We start from the raw sequence: 24,680 nt of genomic DNA, 5'->3' as shown, positions 1-24,680 counted from the left end.
CGGAGATGCGGGTTGACTTACTGCCCACGTCTGTGTGGCTGCTCTGTGCCTTGCCCTGCGGTGCTGCTGTCTGCGGTGCTGCTGTCTGCGGCGTGTTGCTGCGGCTGTCGTCTGCGGTCAGCGCGTTGTCCTTGCGTGGGGCTTTGGGCACTGGCGGCTCCTCCACAATGCCGGCCTGCTTCTGCCGTCGCCGCTTCTTACTCCACAGCTCGTGGCAATCCTGCCAGTGGGGAAGGCTGGCACCGCACCGGCAACAAAGGAGAGTGTTACTTAGTGTGGCATCGTGCCGGGCACCGTACAAATCACCAGGCTCCTTAACACCGCGATAACGGAGCATTTACACGTTGATGCCTCAATAGGAATGACCACACTGGGCCCAATGACCACACAGCCCAGCCCAGTGACCACATGCCCAGCCCAGGGCCCAGGGCCCAGTGACCACACTGCCCAGCCCAGGGCCCAGTGACCACACTGCCCAGCCCAGTGACCCAGTGACCACACTGCCCAGCCCAGGGCCCAGTGACCACATGCCCAGCCCAGGGCCCAATGACCACACTGCCCAGCCCAGGGCCCAATGACCACACTGCCCAGCCCAGGGCCCAATGACCACACTGCCCAGCCCAGTGACCACACTGCCCAGCCCAGTGGCCCAGTGACCACACTGCCCAGCCTAGTGACCACACTGCCCAGCCCAGGGCCCAGTGACCACACTGCCCAGCCTAGTGACCACACTGCCCAGCCCAGGGCCCAGTGACCACACTGCCCAGCCCAGGGCCCAGTGACCACACTGCCCAGCCTAGTGACCACACTGCCCAGCCCAGGGCCCAGTGACCACACTGCCCAGCCCAGGGGCCAGTGACCCAGTGACCACACTGCCCAGCCCAGGGCTCAGTGACCACATGCCCAGCCTAGTGACCACACTGCCCAGCCCAGGGCCCAGTGACCACACTGCCCAGCCCAGTGGCCCAGTGACCACACTGCCCAGCCTAGTGACCACACTGCCCAGCCCAGGGCCCAGTGACCACACTGCCCAGCCCAGGGCCCAGTGACCACACTGCCCAGCCCAGGGGCCAGTGACCCAGTGACCACACTGCCCAGCCCAGGGCTCAGTGACCACATGCCCAGCCTAGTGACCACACTGCCCAGCCCAGGGCCCAGTGACCACACTGCCCAGCCCAGTGGCCCAGTGACCACACTGCCCAGCCTAGTGACCACACTGCACAGCCCAGGGCCCAGTGACCACACTGCCCAGCCCAGGGGCCAGTGACCCAGTGACCACACTGCCCAGCCCAGGGCTCAGTGACCACATGCCCAGCCCAGGGCCCAGTGACCACACTGCCCAGCCCAGGGGCCAGTGACCCAGTGACCACACTGCCCAGCCCAGGGCCCAGTGACCACACTGCCCAGCCCAGGGCCCAGTGACCACACTGCCCAGCCCAGGGGCCAGTGACCCAGTGACCACACTGCCCAGCCCAGGGCTCAGTGACCACATGCCCAGCCCAGGGGCCCAGTGACCACACTGCCCGACCCAGGGCCCAATGACCACACTGCCTAGCCCAGTGACCACACTGCCCAGCCCAGGGGCCAGTGGCCCAGTGACCACACTGCCCAGCCCAGGGGCCAGTGACCCAGTGACCACACTGCCCAGCCCAGGGCTCAGTGACCACATGCCCAGCCCAGGGCCCAGTGACCACACTGCCCAGCCCAGGGGCCAGTGACCCAGTGACCACACTGCCCAGCCCAGGGCCCAGTGACCACACTGCCCAGCCCAGGGCCCAGTGACCACACTGCCCAGCCCAGGGGCCAGTGACCCAGTGACCACACTGCCCAGCCCAGGGCTCAGTGACCACATGCCCAGCCCAGGGGCCCAGTGACCACACTGCCCGACCCAGGGCCCAATGACCACACTGCCTAGCCCAGTGACCACACTGCCCAGCCCAGGGGCCAGTGGCCCAGTGACCACACTGCCCAGCCCAGGGGCCCAGTGACCACACTGCCCAGCCCAGGGCTCAGTGACCACACTGCCCAGCCCAGGGCTCAGTGGCCACATGCCCAGCCCAGGGCTCAGTGGCCACATGCCCAGCCCAGGGGCCCAATGACCACACTGCCCAGCCCAGTGACCACACTGCCAGCCCAGGGACAACACTTACTCGGGTGGAGGCATCGTAGTGGGGTCCACGTTCTTGAGGAAGTCGCTCAGCAGGGTCTGCTCGGCGGAGCAGCGTTTACTGGGGTCCAGGGTCAACATATGGTCAAGTAAGTCGAGTGCATGGAGTGGAATGCTGCAGAAACAGGAAACAAACAGAATCTTACACTGACCCACTGCACAAGCATTTAACACAAGCATTGCTAGCCTAGCACGATACAGGCTTCAGCTTGACCACTGACCACACCATGCCGACCGCATTGTCCGCACCAGGCTGACCACACCACACCGACCACACCGACCGCACTGTCCACACCAGGCTGACCACACCACACCGACCGCACACCGACCACACTGTCCGCACCAGGCTGACCACACCACACCGACCACACCGACCGCACCAGGCTGACCACACCACACCGACCGCACCGTCCACACCAGGCTGACCACACCACACCGACCGCACACCGACCGCGCCGTCCACACCAGGCTGACCACACCACACCGACCGCACCGTCCACACCAGGCTGACCACACCACACCGACCGCACACCGACCACACCGACCGCACTGTCCGCACCAGGCTGACCACACCACACCGACCGCATACCGACCGCGCCGTCCACACCAGGCTGACCACACCACACCGACCGCTCGGTCCGCACCAGGCTGACCACACCGCACCGTCCACACCACACCGACCGCACACCGACCACACTGTCCGCACCAGGCTGACCACACCGACCACACCGTCCACACCAGGTGACCACACCAACACCTGATGCCCCACGGTACACGTCTGATTCTACACAGGTGAGCTCCCACTCCACAGTTACACACCTCAACAAGCACACATCAAAACTAGGGCGTTCTGAACCCGAGCAAGGGTCAGAGGGCAGGCTGCCAAAGGTCAGAGGGCTGGCACCCCAATCACCCCACTACCGACTTGCATTTTTCTCTAATTATGTTTTGCACTCATGTCTTCTTTCCTGCAGAATGTGTGCAAGTAATGTACGTATCATTTGCTGTTGTGCGTGTCTAAGTCTGTTGCTGCCATGAAGACCTCCCCGTAATCATCCCCATGACAATAACATTTAACCTGAATAATTTAAATGTAGGAAATATGTAGAGTAGATGACACAAACAATAGTGGTACAAAGAAGGACACAGAGTCCTGGAGTAACTCAGCGGGTCAGGCAGCATCTGTGGGAACATGGATAGGTGACGTTTCAGGTTGGGATCCTTCTTTAGATTGAAGAAGGGTCCTGACATGAAACATCACCTATCCATGTTCTCCAGAGATGTGCAGTTCCTTGTTTCTACCAAAGATAGTGCTGTTGAGAGTGAGGAAGATAGTCGGGCTACAGAACATATTGATCAATACTGGACACAGGAACAGCCGATGGGATTTAATGTAGTGATACATTTTGGAAACTAGAACACACACATGTAATGTTTGGAGCTGAGAAAGTCGTGAAGAAGAGGGATTTTGGCGTTTGTAGACAAGGACTACAGGGGCCCGGGTGCCAATGGCAACCTAAAGTCCCGCCGGGCAACCTAAAAGCCCTGCCATTTTGCCCGGCTTAGCAAGCACCCAGGATACCTATCATTCAACTCTGAGCGAGCCCCCCCCTCTCTATCTCTCTCTGTCACTCTCCGGCTCCGCCCGCCATCTGTATCCGTGTCCGGGCCGCCGGTTCTCCGCTGTCCGCCCGCTCCTCAACCGCCGGCACGGCCAGCCGCCTTACACATGCGCACTGCCACGGCCTCCCCCTGCACATGCGCACTGCCATGGCCAGCACATTATCGGCAGTGGTTGTACCCATGTGCAGCCCTGCACATGCGCACTGCCACGGCCTCCCCCTGCACATGCGCACTGCCACGGCCTCCCCCTGCACATGCGCACTGCCATGGCCAGCACATTATCGGCAGTGGTTGTACACATGTGCAGCCCTGCACATGCACACTGCCACCCCAACTGGTCGGCGTCGGGCACTTTGTCCCTCACTTTGCATTGTGGGAGATCTGGCCGCCATTGCTGTCCAGTCACCGCCTCGCCACGACCGCTGAAAACCAACGCAGAATCACTTCCTGGAGCTGGAGTAACTCCCTGGAGTAACTCTTGCTTCTTGGTTTCCTGGTCCTCCAAAAATATTCCAAATGGAATTTAAACTGGAGTGGACCCCCCACCACCAAACACCAAACTCTGAAAAATAACAGCCAATTGCACTTTATCTGTTTATTTATGGTGTATATATTTGGTCTATGGTATATAGACACACTGAACTTTTATCTCCTGTTCTGTATTATGTTTACATATTCTGTCGTGCTGCAGCAAGCAAGAATTTCATTGTCCTATCTGGGACACATGACAATAAAACTCTTGATTCTTGACTCGGACTTAAGCAAAAAAGGGTTCTTGGGGAAAAAAGAGTTACCTTAAATTTAGTTGTGTCTGGTTGGGTAAGTATGGTAGGGTGAAGACTATTCCATGCTTTAATTGTGCGAGGGGAACTCCATGGAGCAGCCAGCATCTCTGGATAGAAGAAATTGGGTGATGTTTCGGGTAGAGATCCTTCTTTAGATTTCCTCTGGTTGTAGTGTTTTTAGTTTAAAGATACAGCGTGGAAACAGGCCCTTCGGCCCACCGAGTCCACGCCGACCACCAATCACCCGTACACTAGTTCTATCCCACACATTAGCGACGTAAGTCAAGAGTCAAGAGTGTTTTATTTTCTCACGTCCCAGTTAGAACAATGAAATCCTTACTTGCAGCAGCACAACAGAATATGTGGGCTGGGAGATTGCAACCTTCACGTGGTCCGCCCTGTTTCGACTAATGCAATCAACCCGACGTGCACAATCAAATAAAATCAAATAGAACAAGTTGTCCGACAACTTTAGGCTGTGCACGCCATACGCAAGAAGAAGAACAGAATATGTAAACATAGTACTCTGTAAACAATGTTATAAACGAGAAAACAAAACAGTGTATATTTATGTATGATTATATAACTATATAAATATATATATATGTGTGTGTGTGTGTGTGCGCGTGTGTGTGTGTGCGCGCGTGTGTATATAATATATATACCCACACACACAATTTCCCTCCTGTTCTATCTAGTTCTTTTGTACTAGTTCTATCGTATAGTATTGTGTGTGTTGCAGATGCTGGTTTAAACTAAAGATAGATACAAAAAGCTGGAGTAACTCAACAGGTCAGACAGAATCTTTGGACAAAAGGAAAATATGACGTTTTGGGTTGGGTCTGAAAAAGGTTCCTGCACACCTTTAGATTGTGGAAGGAAACAAGAGCACCCGGAGAAAACCCATGCGATCAAAGGGAAAAGGAGCAAACACCATACGGACAGCACCCATATTCTGGATCAATTCCAGGTCTCTGGCACTTTTAGGCAGCAACTTTATGGCCAATATACTGCCCCATAGTCTTGAACTGAATTAAAACATACAGTAGCTGTAAAGGGGGACATAGCAATCTTAGAGATTTGAGATTGAAAATGGATAGTTTCTTTTTTTTAGTAACCAAAGTTATCAACGTATAATTTTTGTGTGTTGGAAAACAAAATATAGTGGCACAGCTGGTGGACTCACATGCCAGAGATTTGTAAGGATCATGTGTGTTCGATCCTGTCCTCGGGCACTGTTTGTGTTGAATTTGCACATTCTTCCTGCAAGCGTGTGGGTTTCCTCCCACATCCCAAAGATGCATTGGCTTTGTAGGTCAACTTGTCTCTGTAAAATTGCTCCTAATGTGTAGGGAGTGGGTGAGGAAAGTCGGATAACAGAACTTGTGTGAATGGGTAGACAAAAATGCTGGAGAAACTCAGCAGGTGAGGCAGCATCCATCGAGCGAAGGAAATGGGCGACGTTTCGAGTCGAGACCCTTCTTCAGACTGATGTGAGGGTGGGGGGGCGGGAAGAAGAAAGGAGGAGGTGGAGACAGTGGGCTGTGGGAGAGCTGGGAAGCAGAGAAAGCAGGGACTACCTGAAATTGGAGGTCAATGTTCATACCGCTATAGGATCTTTGGTGTAAACTGCCCAAGCGAAATATGAGGTGCAGCTCCTCCAATTTACAGTGGGCCTCACTCTGGTCATGGAGGAGGCCCAGGACAGAAAAGTTGGATTCGGAATGGGAGAGGGAGTTGAAGTGCTGAGCCACCGGGAGATCAGGTTGGTTATTGCGAACCGAGCGGAGGTGTTGGGCGAAGCGATCACCAAGCCTCTGCTTGGTCTCACCGATGTAGAGCAGCTGACACCTAGAGCGGTGAATGCAATAGATGAGGTTGGAGGAGGTGCAGGTGAACCTCTGCCGCACCTGGAACGACTGCTTAGGTCCTCGAATGGAGTCAAGGGGGGAGGTAAAGCGACAAGTGTAGCATTTCCTGCAGTTGCAAGGGAAAGTGCCAGGAGAACGGGTGGTGTGGGACGAATAGACTAGCGAGTTACAGAGGGAGCGGTCTCTGCGGAAAGCCGACAGGGGAGGAGATGGGAAGATGTGGCCAGTGGTGGGATCCCGTTGGTTGACAAAAAAGCTGGAGAAGATCAGCGGGTGAGGCAGCATCTATCGAGCGAAGGAATAGGTGACGTTTTGGGTCGAGACCCTTCTTCAGACTGATGTCGGTGGGGGGGGGGGGGGGGGGGGGGGGGGGCAGGAAAAGGAAAGGAAGAGTCGGAGACAGTAGGCTGTGGGAGAGCTGGGAATGGGAGGGGAAGGAGGGAGAAAGCAAGGACTACCTGAAATTGGAGAAGTCAATGTTCATACCGCTGAGGTGTAAACTACCCAAACTAAATATGAGGTGCTTCTCCTCCAATTTGCGGTGGGCCTCACTATGGCCATGGAGGAGGCCCAGGCCAGAAAGGTCGGATTCGGAATGGGAGGGGGAGTTGAAGTGCTGAGCCACCGGGAGATCAGGTTGGTTATTGCGAACTGAGTGGAGACGGACATCGACTGCTGCTGGAGGGTCATCAACTCGGTGAAAGACGCTCTTTGGTCTGCCCGCGCGTTGTTGACCACCCAGCGGAGCGAGATGTCCGTCGGGGAATGTTACAGACTGCAGGAGTACGTGCTGAGGGACGCACTGAAGCTCGGTGCAGCCAACGCCAAGGCTAGGTGGGGAGGGACCACAGTCTAGGGTCCCTCCGATGCTGGACATGGAGGGCAGGGTGTGGTGGAGATGCCCCTCAAAATAAGGGAAGGGATTCCACGCCAGGGGGCCACATGAATGGCAAGGGAGGGGGGGGATAAATTAGTGATTTGGGGAAACTGTATTGGATGTATGTATAGCCTCCGGGAATGTCGGATGGAGTTTTGTAAGGATCATGTATTGTATATATTTATTTATCAAATAATGTCTATTTTGAAATTTAAAAAAAGAACTGAGTGGAGGTGTTGCCAAGCCTGCGCTTGGTCTCACCGAGGTTGATCATACGCTGAATAATCCAACCACATTTTTGTTTGGAAGTGGAAAGAAATAATAGAAATTGCATTCATTGCAACGTGTAAAAAGAGTGGAGATACTGTATTGTAATTTTGCTGCATATCATTGTGGTATATATCATGTCTAGATTGGTGAATATGTTTAGTTTGTGACTTTATTTGGAGCAGAAATAAAATGTGAATGTTTCATTGAGCATAATTCCGACGCACTTCGTCCGAGCACATTATCATTTGCCATCAGGCTCCCTTCCTTGATGACAAATGATACCAGGTCAAATGTTAACTTCTGATTGCATTAAATGGTGAAAATAAACGTTAAAGGGTTAAATGTTCTTTGCCTTTTCGCCTGTAATCTTCACACATCCGTGAACTCTCACGGACACAGCCTTCACACTGGCGTGTATACGGGCAAGGTTAGGTACAAAGCAAACCTCAACACGGTCCCATCCAATATCTCGGCACTAGCACCAACTGACCACTGCCGACACGGCACCAACACTCAAGAGAGAGTTAGATTTAGTTCTTAGGGCTAAGGGAATCAAGGGATACGGGGAGAAAGCAGGAACGGGGTACTGATTGGGGATGATCAGCCATGATCACATTGAATGGCGGTGCTGGCTCAAAGGGCCGAATGGCCTCCTGCTGTACCTATTGTCTATGTTTCTATGTTACTCCGCTGCTACTGAAACTCACAATGCAAATTCTTCTCGAAGGCGGCGTCGATACTGCTTCTTCGGTTTCATCGTGTGGAAGTACGGCAACTTAATGACGTCAGGCCAGGCCGCTGGGCAAGGGCTGCCACACAATCGACTGAGAAAACAAAGGCACAAAACACAATCACCATCTGCAAAACGTTTATAAAGCACGCCCCATCCACCGGGCCGTAACGACACCATTCCCTTCTGCCCAAACAAAGCCGCGAGTGTAACTGTGAAAACCCATATTGTGTTCAACTGAGAGTACAGGGTAACATGTCACGGCACGCTCCAGACTCGCGCAGGGTAAGGGCACGCTCCAGACTCACGCAGGGTAACACGTCACGGCAGGCTCCAGACTCGCACAGGGTAACACGTCACGGCACGCTCCAGACTCACGGCAAGCTCCAGACAAGGGGTTTATAACAGGATGGTATCAAACAAAGGCAATGAACATTCTGGGCAGATTGAGAGGATTTGCCCTCTGGTGCACAGCCTGGTCCCAGGGACTGGTTTACTCATTTGAAGGGAGAGATAGAGTCAGCGATGTGGCTGGGGCCTGGACTCATGAACGGGCTTACCGCATAGGTTGGGAGTTTCATTCCTGAGCCAAAGACCATTCAGTTGAATCATGTTCACTGTTCTCCATTATAGCATTATAATCCAGAATATTTAATTGACTGAATTTAAATTCGCCATCTTTTAGTTTAGTTTAGTTTAGTTAGGGAAAAAGGCCCTTCAGCCCACTGAGTCTGCACCAACCAGTGATCCCCGCACACTAACACTATCCCACACACACTGGGGGACAATTTAGAATTTTACCAAAGCCAATTAACCTACAAACCTGCACTGCTTTGGAGTGTGGGAGTAAACTGGAGCACCTGGGGAAAACACACGTAGGTCACGGGGAGAACGTACAAACTCCGTACAGACAGCTTTCTTAGTCAGGATTAAACCCGGGTCTCTGGCGCTGTGGCAGCAACTCATCTGCAGCGCTGCTGTGGTAACTGTTGTGGAGTTTGAACCTGTCCAGGAGTCTGCATTACTAGTTTAGTTACATATTTCTTCATAAAGGAGATGAAGAGGAATATCTTTAGTCAAAAGGTGGAAAATCTGTGCAATTCATTGCCAGACAGCTGTGGAGGCCGTCATTGCGTATTTCCAAGGCAGAGATTGATAGATTCGTGATCAGCGCAAGTGTCAGGATTACAGGGAGCAGGCAGAAGAATGGGGTTAGGAGGGAGAGATAGATCAGCCATGATTGAATGGCGGGGTAGACTTGATGGGCCGAATGGCCTTATTCTGTTCCTATCACATGAACAAGCATCACACAACCATTCTCACAGCCGCTGAAAATTCAAATCCAAGCCAATTCCTGGAGTCGCAGCACAGACCTGGAACATTCTGAGCCGTGTTGCCAGCACTGTGTGGGGCAGCTCTGGGCCTCCAGCCAGTGGACATAAACCCATAGACAAGCAGTGATCGCCTACCTGATCAGCTCCAGTTGTGCCAGCTCCTGATTGGCCTGAAAGATTGGCTTTTTAGTGAAGAGTTCCCCAAGGATACAGCTGCAATGGCAAGAGACAGTTAATGCCCCGACCGCCAGTGCCCCGACCGCCAGTGCCCCGACCGCCAGTGCCCCGACCGCCAGCGCCCCGACCGCCAGCGCCCTGACCGCCAGCGCCCCGACCGCCAGCGCCCCGACCGCCAGCGCCCCGACCGCCAGCGCCCCGACCGGCAGTGCCCCGCCCGCCAGTGCCCCCGATTGCCAGTGCCACGATAATCAGTGCCCCGATCGTTAATGCCTCGATCGCCAGTGCCCCGACCGCCAGTGCCCCGATCGCCAGTGCCCCGACCGCCAGTGCCCCGACCGCCATTGCCCCGATCGTTAATGCCTCGATCGCCAGTGCCCCCGATCGCCAGTGCCCCGATCGCCAGTGCCCCGACCGCCAGTGCCCCGATCGCCAGTGCCACCGATCGCCAGTGCCCCGACCATTAATGCCCCGATCGCCAGTGCCCCGATCGCCAGTGCCCCGATCGCCAGTGCCCCGATCGCCAGTGCCCCGATCTCCCCGGTGCCCCGACGCGTTTAATGCCCCGATCGCCAGTGCCCCGATCGCCAGTGCCCCGATCGCCAGTGCCCCGATCGCCAGTGCCCCGACCGTTAATGCCCCGATCGCCAGTGCCCCGATCGCCAGTGCCCCGACCGTTAATGCCACAGATCGCCAGTGCCCCGATCGCCAGTGCCCCGACCGTTAATGCCCCGACCGCCAGTGCCCCGATCGCCAGTGCCCCCGACCGCCAGTGCCATTGACCGCTAGTGCCACTGACCGCCAGTGCCCCGACCGTTAATGCCCCGATCGCCAGTGCCATTGACCACTAGTGCCACTGACCGCCAGTGCCCCGACCGTTAATGCCCCGATCGCCAGTGCCCCGACCGCCAGTGTCATAGACCGCTAGTGCCACTGACCGCTCGTGGCCATGATCGCTAGTGCCACTGACCGCTTGTGGCCATGATCGCCAGTGCCACTGACCGCTCGTGGCCATGACCGCCAGTACCACTGACCGCTAGTGCCACTGACCGCTAGTGCCACTGACCGCTTGTGGCCATGACCGCCAGTACCACTGACCGCTAGTGCCACTGATCGCCAGTGCCACTGACCGCTAGTGGCCATGATCGCTAGTGCCACTGACCGCTCGTGGCCATGACCGCTAGTGCCACTGACCGCTAGTGCCACTGACCGCTAGTGCCACTGACCGCTCGTGGCCATGATCGCTAGTGCCACTGACCGCCAGTGCCACTGATCGCCAGTGCCACTGACCGCTCGTGGCCATGATCGCTAGTGCCACTGACCGCTAGTGCCACTGACCGCTCGTGGCCATTGACCGCTAGTGCCACTGACCGCTAGTGCCACTGACCGCTAGTGCCACTGACCGCTAGTGCCACTGACCGCTAGTGCCACTGACCGCTAGTGCCACTGACCGCTCGTGGCCATGACCGCTAGTGCCACTGACCGCTAGTGCCACTGACCGCTAGTGCCACTGACCGCTAGTGCCACTGACCGCTAGTGCCACTGACCGCTCGTGGCCATGATCGCCAGTGCCATTGACCGCTAGTGCCACTGACCGCTCGTGGCCATGATCGCCAGTGCCATTGACCGCTAGTGCCATTGACCGCTAGTGCCACTGACCGCTCGTGGCCATGACCGCTAGTGCCACTGACCGCTAGTGCCACTGACCGCTAGTGCCACTGACCGCTAGTGGCCATTGACCGCTAGTGCCACTGACTGCTAGTGCCACTGACCGCTCGTGGCCATTGACCGCTAGTGCCACTGACCGCTAGTGCCACTGACCGCTAGTGCCACTGACCGCTGAGCTCCCTCACTCGGCTTGGGCACACAAAAGCCCAGCTTCCCGTCCACATACAGGGAGATGCACGTTTGCACCCATGCGTGAGGTGTCAGCTCACCACCACCAGCAGCGCCCAGCTGACTCAGGCCTACGGACCACTGCTGACATGGACATACTGCCCGCTCATACTTACAGCCCCGTGTTCACCACGGCCCAGCGATCCACGAAACGGTCCATTCTGGTGTGCACAGCCCCGCTCAACCTGGTTTAGTGCCCCCCCCCCCCCACCCAAGGCCCAGTGCACCAGCACTGCTGCACCCTTGTTCCCGCACCGGGCTTGATATTAACAAGCGGCTAAGCTGACTGCGGTGGGAATCGTTGGCGACCGTGGGCAGACTCGAGCGGCACCTACCCACAGCTCCAAACGTCGATGGCAGGCGTGTATCGCTCCTCCCCCAGCAGCAGTTCTGGCGGTCGATACCACAACGTGATGACTTTGTTGGTGTAAGGGCGGCTGGCAAAGACATATTGGAACTATGAGCATGGGCACTGCCAACACAAACGCAAACCCAGACAGTCCCACCAGCACAAAGGGCCACATCCATGCACAAGCTGAGAGGCATCATGCACCACTGGAGAAATGGGAGAGGCATGGCAATGGAAATACAGCCCAGAGATCTGCAGGGTTCACAAGATGAGAGGTCTGCTTCAGTTGCCCTGCAGGTAGAGAGGGCCAGATTCTCACTGCTGCTGGTTCTAAATTAACTCTTCACCTCATTACCAACTCCTGTGCCATGTACGTATATTCTCCGTCAGTTCTCTTTATTTCAAACCCCAGCCCAGCCTGAGTCACCCGAGTTACACAGCTGTCTGCACGCCCCCTGGCCCTACATGTCACCAGCATGGGGCACTGCACACAATAAAACACACACTTCAGCTCCTTTCCTGCACAGTTCTATCCTGGCTTGTATTCTATGCCTCAGCCTTTGGCTAACCATCATCCATGCCCTCGTGAACCACGGCACATTCCTGCCCGGGACAATGCCTGGGCAGTCCCTGCTCCTGTCCTGTCCTGGGATGTCAGGACTTTCATATGAAGAAAGACTGGATAGACTCGGTTTGTACTCGCTAGAATTTAGAAGATTGAGGGGGGATCTTATAGAAACTTACAAAATTCTTAGGGGGTTGGGCAGGCTAGATGCAGGAAGATTGTTCCCGATGTTGGGGAAGTCCAGAACAAGGGGTCACAGTTTAAGGATAAGGGGGAAATCTTTTAGGACCGAGATGAGGAAAAAACTTTTCACACAGAGAGTGGTGAATCTGTGGAATTCTCTGCAGCAGAAGGTAGTTGAGGCCAGTTCATTGGCTATATTTAAGAGGGAGTTAGATGTGGCCCTTGTGGCTAAAGGGATCAGGGGGTATGGAGAGAAGGCAGGTACAGGATACTGAATTGGATGATCAGCCATGATCATATTGAATGGCGGTGCAAGCTCGAAGGGCCGAATGGCCTACTCCTGCACCTATTTTCTATGTCTATGTCTATGTCTATGTCTATGTCTATAAATAAAGTTATTATTATTATTATTATGTCTATGTACAATCCTGAGCCTGGATTCCGTCTGCCACTGTCTGGTCCTCGTGTGATGTCTCTGTGCAGCCAGGAACACTTTCAGCATCAGTCTGGTGGCATTGACAAACCTGCTGGTCATGGAGCATCATCGACAGAGCACCAGCAGGTAGGTCTGAGCCCAGTGAATGCCCAGTGCACTCAGCCCTGCGTTCTCACACACCTGCTCACCATCACCCTTTGCAGACCACATTTGGATTTTCCGTTCCTGATTGAATCTAAACCCTTGCTGACATCTAGCGGGACGTGATCCACAATGTCTGCTCCATTCACTTTGTTTGCTCCTCAAATTAACGCAATGAAGCCAGTCGGTGAGGACTTCCTCAGGCAGATCCATCAGCTGCCTCACTGAGACCCTGATCTCATCGTAACACCAGTCGCACATGGTTCAGTACTATTTGCCTCATTTAACTAAAGACACAGCCCGAGCCTGCATTCAACATGACCTGGTCTGCACCGCTCATCATGCATCACCTGCAGGTCTCCGCATTCTGTTTCCATCCCCAATCAGTCCAGTTGGAAATGGTGGAAGTGTCCAACACTAGAGGGCAGAACTAGAAGGTGAGAGGGGGAAGTTTAAAGGAGGTGTTTTTACACAGCGGGCGGTGGGACACATTCCCAGGGGTGATGGTGGAGGCAGGTATGATCGTGGCATTCAAGAGACTAAGATGGAAGTACAGAGAGTGGAGGGATTGAGGCAGATGAGATCAGTTAACTTGCCATCATGTTGGCCATGGACATTGTGGGCACAAGTGCCTATTCCTGTACTGGTCCATGTGAACACATGGGCATGGTCTAACCCAGGCCAGGAATGGACTTGGCAGTGGCCTGCTGGAGTGCCCCACTGGTCATACACAGCCGAGGTGGGCTTCCTCTCCAGTGACCCTCTTGGTCAAGAACCGATTCAGGGATGGTGAGAAGATGAAGGGCTTTGGTTGGACGGGCAGCAGATGCTGAGGTTAGGTCATTTGCAAACTCTCTCTGCATGTGGGGTGTGATGCCATTCTCTTAGGGTCCATGTAGGAGTGATCAATAACCTCCCTGTCTGTGCCGCCAGCCCCATAGACAATACACCGTGCTCTCACCAAGAACCAGATCCCGATTCACACACACACACACTCACTCAGGGCTGAAATACAACACAATACTGCCCACTCACCTTTCCTCAGAGTTGTACAATCGCGCCAAGCCAAAATCTGCCAGTTTAATCTGCCCACTGGATCAAGAGAACAAATCAGTCACACAGCGTCTCTGTAACCCGCCACGTTACGCTCCGAACCCCACTCCCCTTCATAGAAACCCCCCTAACTCCCCACCCACACAATAGTCCTCACCCCACTCCCCCTCCCACACCACAGTAGTCCTCACCCCACTCCACACTCCCCTCCCACACCACATTTGTCCTCACCCCACCCTCCCCCACTCCCCACCCACACTACAGTACCCCTCACCCCTCTCCACCCACCCCTCCCCTCCCCCACTCCCCACCCACACTACAGTAGCCCTCACCCCTCCCCTCCCCCACTCTCCACCCACACTACAGTACCCCTCTCCACCCACCCCTCCCCTCCCCCACTCCCCACCCACACTACAGTAGCCCTCACCCCTCCCCTCCCCCACTCTCCACCCACACTACAGTAGCCCTCACCCCTCTCCACCCACCCCTCCCCTCCCCCACTCCCCACCCACACTACAGTAGCCCTCACCCCTAGACACCCACCCATCCCCACACCCCTCACCCCCCCTCCCTCTGCCAGCCCCTCCCTACCTGTTGTTGAGGAGGATGTTGGAACATTTGATGTCCCGGTGCAGGAAGTTCTTTTTGTGACAGTAATCGAGGCCATCCATCAGCTGCCTCATGAAGGATTTGATGTGGTCCTCGGTGAAGTGCACCAGCCCTGACTCCAGAAGCCCCATCAGGTCATGGTCCATGTACTCAAAGACCAGGTAGAAGGCCCCTGGAACACACAAGCGACAGTGATGGAGACCGAGCGGGAAGCAACCAGTTACTGCTGGCACCACATGGGCAATATTCAGCAAAGGATGTTGTGTTTCATGAGTAACACATAGTCTCACCATGGTGAAGCTGCGGCTCAGGTTACACCACCACCCACTTCAGGACTCGCCTCTAGCCCGTGCCCATGCTTCACATCCCACACTGACCCAGCACCAACTGTGAAGGTGCAGGGCCCAGACCAACACCAACCTGTCCCAGCCCCCCGTTACACCAACCTGTCACAGCCCCGTTACACCAACCTGTCCCAGCCCCATTACACCAACCTGTCCCAGCCCCCCGTTACACCAACCTGTCACAGCCCCGTTACACCAACCTGTCCCAGTTCCCCCCGTTACACCAACCTGTCACAGCCCCGTTACACCAACCTGTCCCAGCCCCGTTACACCAACCTGTCACAGCCCCGTTACACCAACCTGTCCCAGTTCCCCCCGTTACACCAACCTGTCACAGCCCCGTTACACCAACCTGTCCCAGCCCCGTTACACCAACCTGTCCCAGCCCCGTTACACCAACCTGTCCCAGCCCCCCCGTTACACCAACCTGTCCCAGCCCCCCCGTTACACCAACCTGTCCCAGCCCCGTTACACCAACCTGTCACAGCCCCCCCCGTTACACCAACCTGTCCCAGCCCCCCCCGTTACAAACCTGTCCCAGCCCCGTTACACCAACCTGTCACAGCCCCCCCGTTACACCAACCTGTCACAGCCCCCCCCGTTACACCAACCTGTCCCAGCCCCGTTACACCAACCTGTCACAGCCCCGTTACCCCAACCTGTCCCAGCCCCGTTACACCAACCTGTCACAGCCCCGTTACACCAACCTGTCCCAGCCCCCCCGTTACACCAACCTGTCCCAGCCCCGTTACACCAACCTGTCACAGCCCCCCCCCGTTACACCAACCTGTCACAGCCCCCCCCGTTACACCAACCTGTCACAGCCCCCTGCTACTGGCAGAGCCTTGCAGCACTCCGTCCGTCAGGACCATCTTCCAACAGGAGTTGAACCCTGGACCAGTCTGCAGGCATGAGGTCTGTGCACAGCCTCCACCATCTGCCCATCCTGAGCATGGCTCAGACTGACAGTGCTTTGACTCCATGAATGAGCAGGCTCAGAGTTTAGCTACTGATCCCCATCCACCATACGCTGGGACATAGACAATTATACACAACTGGGAAGCCTGGACCAGTCACAGCTTCTGTAGAATGCAGAATATCACCAATGAGGAAGCTGAGTTTGGTAAATAACTGCGCTGGAGTTACGTAGCAACAGTAGAATGTCACGCAATGCTTTGCGATTCCTTGATCCAGGGCTGCCCTGACCCAACTTGACCCCGCGCTGCCCTGACCCCACTTGACCCCGCGCTGCCCTGACCCCACTTGACCCCGCGCTGCCCTGACCCCGCGCTGCCCTGACCCTGCTTGACCCCGCGCTGCCCTGACCCCACTTGACCCCGCGCTGCCCTGACCCCACGCTGCCCTGACCCCGCTTGACCCCGCGCTGCCCTGACCCCACTTGACCCCGCGCTGCCCTGACCCCGCGCTGCCCTGACCCCACTTGACCCCGCGCTGCCCTGACCCCACTTGACCCCGCGCTGCCCTGACCCCGCTTGACCCCGCGCTGCCCTGACCCCGCTTGACCCCGCGCTGCCCTGACCCCGCTTGACCCCGCGCTGCCCTGACCCCGCTTGACCCCGCGCTGCCCTGACCCCGCGCTGCCCTGACCCCACTTGACCCCGCGCTGCCCTGACCCCGCGCTGCCCTGACCCCGCGCTGCCCTGACCCCACTTGACCCCGCGCTGCCCTGACCCCGCGCTGCCCTGACCCAACTTGACCCCGCGCTGCCCTGACCCCGCGCTGCCCTGACCCCACTTGACCCCGCGCTGCCCTGACCCCGCTTGACCCCACGCTGCCCTGACCCCGCTTGACCCCGCGCTGCCCTGACCCCGCGCTGCCCTGACCCCACTTGACCCCGCGCTGACCTCACAGACCACACTGCTGTCGACTACCTTTATCCTTTTTGAAGTCGAGTGCATCCTGCTTGTCGGTCACTATCTCTTTCATGTTCACCACACTGGTGTGGTTCAGCTGCCGAAGGATTTTGATTTCTCGAATGGCTGTGATGGGAAAGCCTTCTTTTTCATTATCGAGACGAACCTTTTTCAGAGCAACCATCTCACCTTGGAGAAGAGAGAGTGTTTACTAATGACATGCAACATAGAACCATGCAGCACAGGCACAGCCCTTTGCCCAACATGCTGCCAACTTAAACTAATCTGTGGAACAACAATGGCAGGTATTTCTGGGAATAATACAGAAGGTGCAGGATCAGTTCATTCCAAAGAGGAAGAAAGATTCTAAGGGGAGTAAGGGGTGACCGTGGCTGACACGGGAAGTCAAGGACAATATAAAATCAAAGAGAAGTATAACATAGCAAAGATGAGCGGGAAGCCAGAGGATTGGGCAAAACTTTTAAAGAGCAACAGAAGATAACTAAAAAGGCAATACAGGAAGAAAAGATGAGGTACGAGGGTAAGCTAGCCAATAATATACAGGAGGATAGTAAAAGCTTCTTTAGGTATGTGAAGAGGAAAAAATGAATTAAGACAAATGTGAGACCCTTGAAGACAGAAACAGGTGAATGTATTATGGGGAACAAGGAAATGGCAGACACGTCGAACATGTACTTCGAATCTGTCTTCATTAAGGAAAACACAAACAATCTCCCAGATGTACTCGTGGCCAGAGGACCTAGGGTGACGGAGGAACTGAAGGAAATTCACATTAGGCAGGAAATGGTGTTGGGTAGACTGATGGGACTGAAGGCTAATAAATCCCCAGGGCCTGATGGTCTGCACCCCAGGGTACTTAAGGAAGTGGCTCTGGAAATCGTGGACGCATTGGTGATAATTTTCCAATGTTCTACAAATTCAGGATCAGTTCCTGTGGATTGGAGGGTAGATAATGTTATCCCACTTTTTAAGAAAGGCGGGAGAGAGAAAACAGAGAATTATAGACCAGTTAGCCTGACATCGGTGGTGGGGAAGATGTTGGAGTCAATCATAAAAGATGTAATAGCGGCACATTTGGATAGCAGTAACAGGATCGGTCCGAGTCAGCATGGATTTATGAAGGGGAAATCATGCTTGACTAATCTTTTGAAATTTTTTGAGGATGTTACTAGGAAACTGAACAAGGGAGAGACAGTGGATGTAGTGTACCTGGACTTTCAGAAAGCATTTGATAGATTAGTGGGCAAAATTAGAGCACATGGTATTGGGGGTAGGGTACTGACATGGATAGAAAATTGTTTGGTAGACAGGAAACAAAGAGGAAGGATTAACGAGTCCCTTTCAGAATGGCAGGCAGTGACTAGTGGGGTAACGCAAGGCTCGGTGCTGGGACCGCAGCTATTTACAATATATATTAATGATTTAGATGAAGGGATTAAGAGTAACATTAGCAAATTTGCAGATGACACAAAGCTGGGTGGCAGTGTGAACTGTGAGGAGGATGCTATGAGGATGCAGGGTGACTTTGACAGGTTGGGTGAGTGGGCAGATGCATGGCAGATGCAGTTTAAAGTGAATAAATGTGAGGTTATCCACTTTGGTGGCAAAAACAGGAAAGCAGATTATTATCTGAATGGTGTCAAGTTAGGAAAAGGGGAAGAACAACGAGATCTGGGGGTGGCAGTGTGAAGTGTCAACGGGATCAGGGGGTCCTTGTTCATCAGTCACTGAAATTAAGCATGCAGGTACAGCAGGCAGTGAAGAAGGCGAATGGCATGTTGGCCTTCATAACAAGAGGAGTTGAGTATAGGAGCAAAGAGGTCCTTCAACAGTTGCACAGGTCCCTGGTGAGACCACACCTGGAGTATTGTGTGCAATTTTGGTCCCCAAACTTGAGGAAGGACATTCTTGCTATTGAGGGAGTGCAGCGTAGGTTCATGTAGGTTCACGTAGAATGGAACAACTAGGCTTGTATACTCTGGAATTTAGAAGGATGAGAGGGAATCTTATTGAAACATATAGGATTGGACATGCTAGAGGCAGGAAACATGTTCCCGATGTTGGGGGAGTCCAGAACCAGGGGCCACAGTTTAAGAATAATGGGTAGGCCATTTGGACAATAGGTGCAGGAGTAGGCCATTTGGCCATTCGGGCCAGCAGTGCCATTCAATGTGATCATGGCTGATCATCCACAATCAGTAACCCATTCCTGCCTTCTCCCCATATCCCTTGATTCCGCTAGCCCAAAGAGTTCTATCTAACTCATTTAGAAAGGATACGAGGAAAAACTTTTTCACCCAGAGAGTTGTGAATCTGTGGAATTCTCTACCTCAGAAGGCAGTGGAGGCCAATTCTCTGGATGCTTTCACGAGAGAGTTAGAGAGAGCTCTTAAAGATAGCGAGTCAAGGGATATGGGGAGAAGGCAGGAACGGGGTACTGATTGTGGATGATCAGCCATGATCACAGTGAAGGGCGGTGCTGGCACAAAGGGCTGAATGGCCTACTCCTGCACCTATTGTCTAAAAGCCTCAATCATATCTGAATCCACAACTACCCAGGCAACACGTTCTAAGCAACTACCTCTCTGATTAAATAACATTCCCTGCACATCTTCTTTAATCTTTCTTCCACTCACCTTAAAGATGTGCCCTCTGTTCTTTGAGGCCATTTCTATTTCTACCCTTATAAAAAGGTTCTGACTGTCATCCGCAAATTTGGAGATGTTACATTCAATTCCCTCGTCCAAATCATTACTATTTACAATATATATTAATGATTTGGACGAGGGAATTGAATGCAACATCTCCAAATTTGCGGATGACACAAAGCTGGGGGGCAGTGTTAGCTGTGAGGAGGATGCTAGGAGGCTGCAAGGTGACTTGGATAGGCTGGGTGAGTGGGCAAATGCATGGCAGATGCAGTATAATGTGGATAAATGTGAGGTTATCCACTTTGGTGGCAAAAACAGGAAAGTAGACTATTATCTGAATGGTGGCCGATTAGGAAAAGGGGAGATGCAAAGAGACCTGGGTGTCATGGTACACCAGTCATTGAAAGTAGGCATGCAGGTGCAGCAGGCAGTGAAGAAGGCGAATGGTATGTTAGCATTCATAGCAAAAGGATTTGAGTATAAGAGCAGGGAGGTTCTACCGCAGTTGTACAGGGTCCTGGTGAGACCACACCTGGAGTACTGCGTACAGTTTTGGTCTCTAATCTGAGGAAGGACATTCTTGCCATAGAAGGGCAGAGAAGGTTCACCAAACTGATTCCTGGGATGTCAGGACTTACATATGAAGAAAGACTGGGTAGACTCGGTTTGTACAAAACACAATATGAGGCAATTCAAGCACAGATGAAAAGGGAGGGGACGTGGGGCTTAGGATAGGCAGAGGTGAAGAGATGGGTCTTGAGGCGGGACTGGAAGATGGTGAGGGACACGGAATTGCGGATCAGTTGGGGGAGGGAGTTCCAGAGCCTGGGAGCTGCCCTGGAGAAGGCTCTGTCCCCAAAACTGCGGAGGTTGGATTTGTGGATGGAGAGGAGACCGGCTGATGTGGATCTGAGGGACCGTGAGGGTTGGTAGGGGGAGAGGAGGTCAGTGAGATATGGGGGGGCCAGATGGTGGAGGGCTTTGTAGGTGAGGACCAGGATTTTGTAGGTGATCCGGTGGGAGATGGAAAGCCAGTGAAGTTGTTTGAGGACTGGAGTGATGTGATGCCAGGGCATTTGGTACAGGATACTGAGTTGGATGATCAGCCATGATCATATTGAATGGCGGTGCAGACTCGAAGGGCCGAATGGCCTACTCCTGCACCTATTTTCTATGTTTCTATGTCTACCTTATCTACATCGCTCATCATTTTATATACGATCAGATTGTTCCTCAGCTTCCAAATCTTCAGAAAAAAAGTCATCCGTTTGACGGCACTGGGCCTGTACTCACTGGAGTTTAGAGGGATGAGGCGGGACCTCATTGAAACTTACTGAATAGTGAAAGGCCTGGATAGAGTGGATGTGGAGAGGATGTTTCCACTAGCAGGAGAGTCTAGGACCAGAGGGCACAACCTCAGAATAAAAGGACGTACCTTTAGAAAGGAGATGAGGAGGAATTTCCTTGTTTGGAGGAAGTTGGATCTGTGGAATTCATTACCACAGACGGTGGAGGCCAAGTCATTGGGTATTTTTAAAGAAGAGATTGATAGATTCTTTATTAGTAAGGTTATGGGGAGAAGGAGGTAGAATGGGGTCGTACGGGAAAGATATACCAGCTATAAACGAATGGCGGAATAGACTCAATGGGCCGAAGGGCCTAATTCTGCTCCGATGACTAATTTATGAGCCATTTATATTTATAGCTAACACCCTCTAATCCAGAATGTAGAAAAAAAGAAATGTAGGTGCTGGTTAACATCTGGACACAAGTGGACACAGAGTGCTGGAGTAACTCAGCGGGTCAGGCAGCATCTGTGGAGAACATGGATAGGTGACGTTTCACAGAGTGCTGAAGTAACTCAGCGGGTCAGGCAGCATCTCTGGAGAACACGGATAGGTACATGTCTGACCTGCTGAGTTACTCCAGCACTTTGTGACCCTCTGATCCAGACAGCATTCGGGTAAACTTTTTCTGCACCCTCTCCAAAGCCTCAACAAGTGTGAAAGTTTAGCAATTCACACTTGCCCGTAAACCCACCAATCAGCAAGTATAAGGTATAGCAAACATTATTCTGAAACATAAAACGCTTTTCACCATGAAAGACGTGCTCAGCAAGGGTGAGTTGTGAATGCTGTTACCTGTGTCCTTATCCTTTGCTTTGTAAACTTGCCCGTACGTCCCCTCTCCAGTGATTCCAATGATGTCAAACTTATCGACACACCGCTTGCCCCAGTCGCTCTCTGTCTCCGTCTTCTCTCCGTACCGAGGGCAGCACATTCTTCAAAGAGCAGCAAAGATGTGATTGGCAACAGGTTCAATACACAGACCCTCACTGTGGGACAGGTCACACACACGCACACACCGACCCACACACGCACACACTGACTCACACACGCTGACCCACACACGCACTGACCCACACGCAGACCCACACACGCAGACCCACAAACACACGCAGACCCACACCGACCCACACACACGCACTGACCCACACGCAGACCCACACACGCAGACCCACACGCAGACCCACAAACACACGCAGACCCACAAACACACACCTACCCACACACAGACCCACACACACTGACCCACACACACACACTGACCCACACACGCACTGACCCACAGACACACACACTGACCCACACACGCACTGACCCCCACACGCTGACCCACACGCTGATACACAGACCCCCACACACACACTGACCCACACACCTGACGCACATGCACACACACTGACCCACACACATACTGACCCACACACACTGACCCACACACACACACTGACCCACACACACTGACCCACACACACACAGACCCACACACTCACACTGACCCACACACACACACTGACCCACACACACACACTGACCCACACACACTCACACTGACCCACACACACACACACTGACCCACACACACACACACACTGACCCACACACACACACACTGACACACACACACACTGACGCACACGCACACACACTGACCCACACACACACACTGACCCACACACACACACTGACCCACACACACACTGACCCACACACACACTGACGCACACGCACACACTGACCCACACACACACTGACCCACACACACACACTGACGCACACGCACACACACTGACCCACACACACACACACTGACCCACACACACACTGACGCACACGCACACACTGACCCACACACACACTGACCCACACACACACACTGACGCACACGCACACACACTGACCCACACACACACACTGACCCACACACACACACTGACGCACACGCACACACACTGACCCACACACACTGACCGACACACACACACTGACCCACACTGGGGGACAGGTCCTCCCGCCTCCACTAGATGTGGCTCTGGTGACCCTCTCTGCAATCTACCCCCGCTGCAGTCTTGCAGCCGGCAACTGTGCAGCAAGGAGACACGCGTGCAAGGGTGGACCCCAGAGGCTGCGTCACGACCCTCAGGTGACCTTTGCTGACCACCCACTGACTCCCGGCCCTTCCTTATAAAGTTTCACTGAATGCGTCCCGTCCCTGTTCATACTTGGGCCTCTTTTTCAGCACGGGTTGAGGCTGGGGAGGGGTCTTCTGCTCCGGGGAGGCTGGTGGCGAGGGGTCTGTTCCCGGGAGTTCTGGAGGGAGGGGCAGGTCCGCCAGTAAATGCCGTGTTCTTTGGTCTCTGTCTTTCTTCACGGGTTTGACAGCGGGACTCTCCTTTGGGCTGCAACACAAACAGAAATATAGAGACATAGAAAATAGGTGCATTCGCCATTCGGCCATTCGCGCTAGTATCGCCATTCAATATCTATCTATTGAAAACATCCAGTGAATTGGCCTCCACTGCCTTCTGAAGCAGAGAATTCCACAGATTCACAACTCTCTGGGTGTAAACGTTTCTCCTCATCTCAATCCTAAATGGCCTACCCCTTATTCTTAAACTGTGACCCCTGGTTCTGGACTCCGCAACATCTAGCCTGTCCAATCCCTTAAGAATTTTCTATGATGCCCTCTCATCCTTCTAAATTCCAGTGAATACAAACCCAGTCGACCCATTCTTTCATCATACGTCAGTCCCGCCATCCCGGGAATAAACCTGGTGAATCTACGCTGCACTCCCTCAATAGCAAGAATGTCCTTCCTCAGATTAGGAGACCAAAACTGCGCACAATACTCCAGGTGCGGTCTCACCAGGGTCCTGTAAAACTGCAGTAGGACCTTGCTCCTAAACTCAACTCCTCTTGCTATATCCCCTCGGCCGGTCTACAGCGTCGAGTCCTCTGGCCCCTCACGTTTGCAAGCAGACGGACCTTGCTGAGGATTTACGGCTCAGGTTTCAAGGACAAATGCAGAGAGGTTATTGTCAACACACATCAGACCCAGCAGCTCTGGGGGCAGCTCACGGGCGAGGTGTGGGTACACAGTGGGTGGGTGGGTGGGGACAGTGGGTGGACACTGTGGAGGGAGTCAAAGTGGGGGACACACACACAGTGGGGGGGGGGGGGGTGGAACACAGTGGGGACACACACAGTGGATGGGGGGGTCTGCATGCTCCAGCATCACTTCTCTCAGCAACATTAGCCAGCGCCAGTGCAACCCGCTGTAGCTCCTGCATTACTGCCGGCACGGGTGCCCACTGTAAAGCCGCATGGTCTGCATGCCCTGAACGGGTTGCTGTAACTGCTGAGAACTTTGCAGAATCACTC

General features: G+C 54.1%; 1 protein-coding gene across 1 annotated transcript in view; it reads right to left on the bottom strand.

Moving 5' to 3' along the window:
• The window catches only part of cdk12 (cyclin dependent kinase 12), a 40,478-nt gene that overhangs the window by 4,296 nt on the left and 11,502 nt on the right, over positions 1–24,680 (bottom strand). Inside the window, exons 3-12 of the mRNA XM_033034765.1 lie at positions 23,522–23,698; positions 22,098–22,237; positions 17,303–17,473; positions 15,049–15,238; positions 14,440–14,496; positions 12,066–12,167; positions 9,793–9,870; positions 8,301–8,417; positions 2,151–2,282; positions 10–236 (exon numbers count right to left, since the gene is read on the bottom strand). Coding sequence (XP_032890656.1) covers positions 10–236; positions 2,151–2,282; positions 8,301–8,417; positions 9,793–9,870; positions 12,066–12,167; positions 14,440–14,496; positions 15,049–15,238; positions 17,303–17,473; positions 22,098–22,237; positions 23,522–23,698 — 1,391 coding nt within the window. The remainder of the gene's footprint in view (positions 1–9; positions 237–2,150; positions 2,283–8,300; positions 8,418–9,792; positions 9,871–12,065; positions 12,168–14,439; positions 14,497–15,048; positions 15,239–17,302; positions 17,474–22,097; positions 22,238–23,521; positions 23,699–24,680) is intronic.

Source organism: Amblyraja radiata, chromosome 16 (genome assembly GCF_010909765.2).
Source record: "Amblyraja radiata isolate CabotCenter1 chromosome 16, sAmbRad1.1.pri, whole genome shotgun sequence".
Lineage (NCBI taxonomy): Eukaryota > Metazoa > Chordata > Chondrichthyes > Rajiformes > Rajidae > Amblyraja > Amblyraja radiata.
The sequence above is the reverse complement of the archived record's forward strand: the minus strand, read 5'-3'. Positions and strand labels throughout refer to the sequence as shown.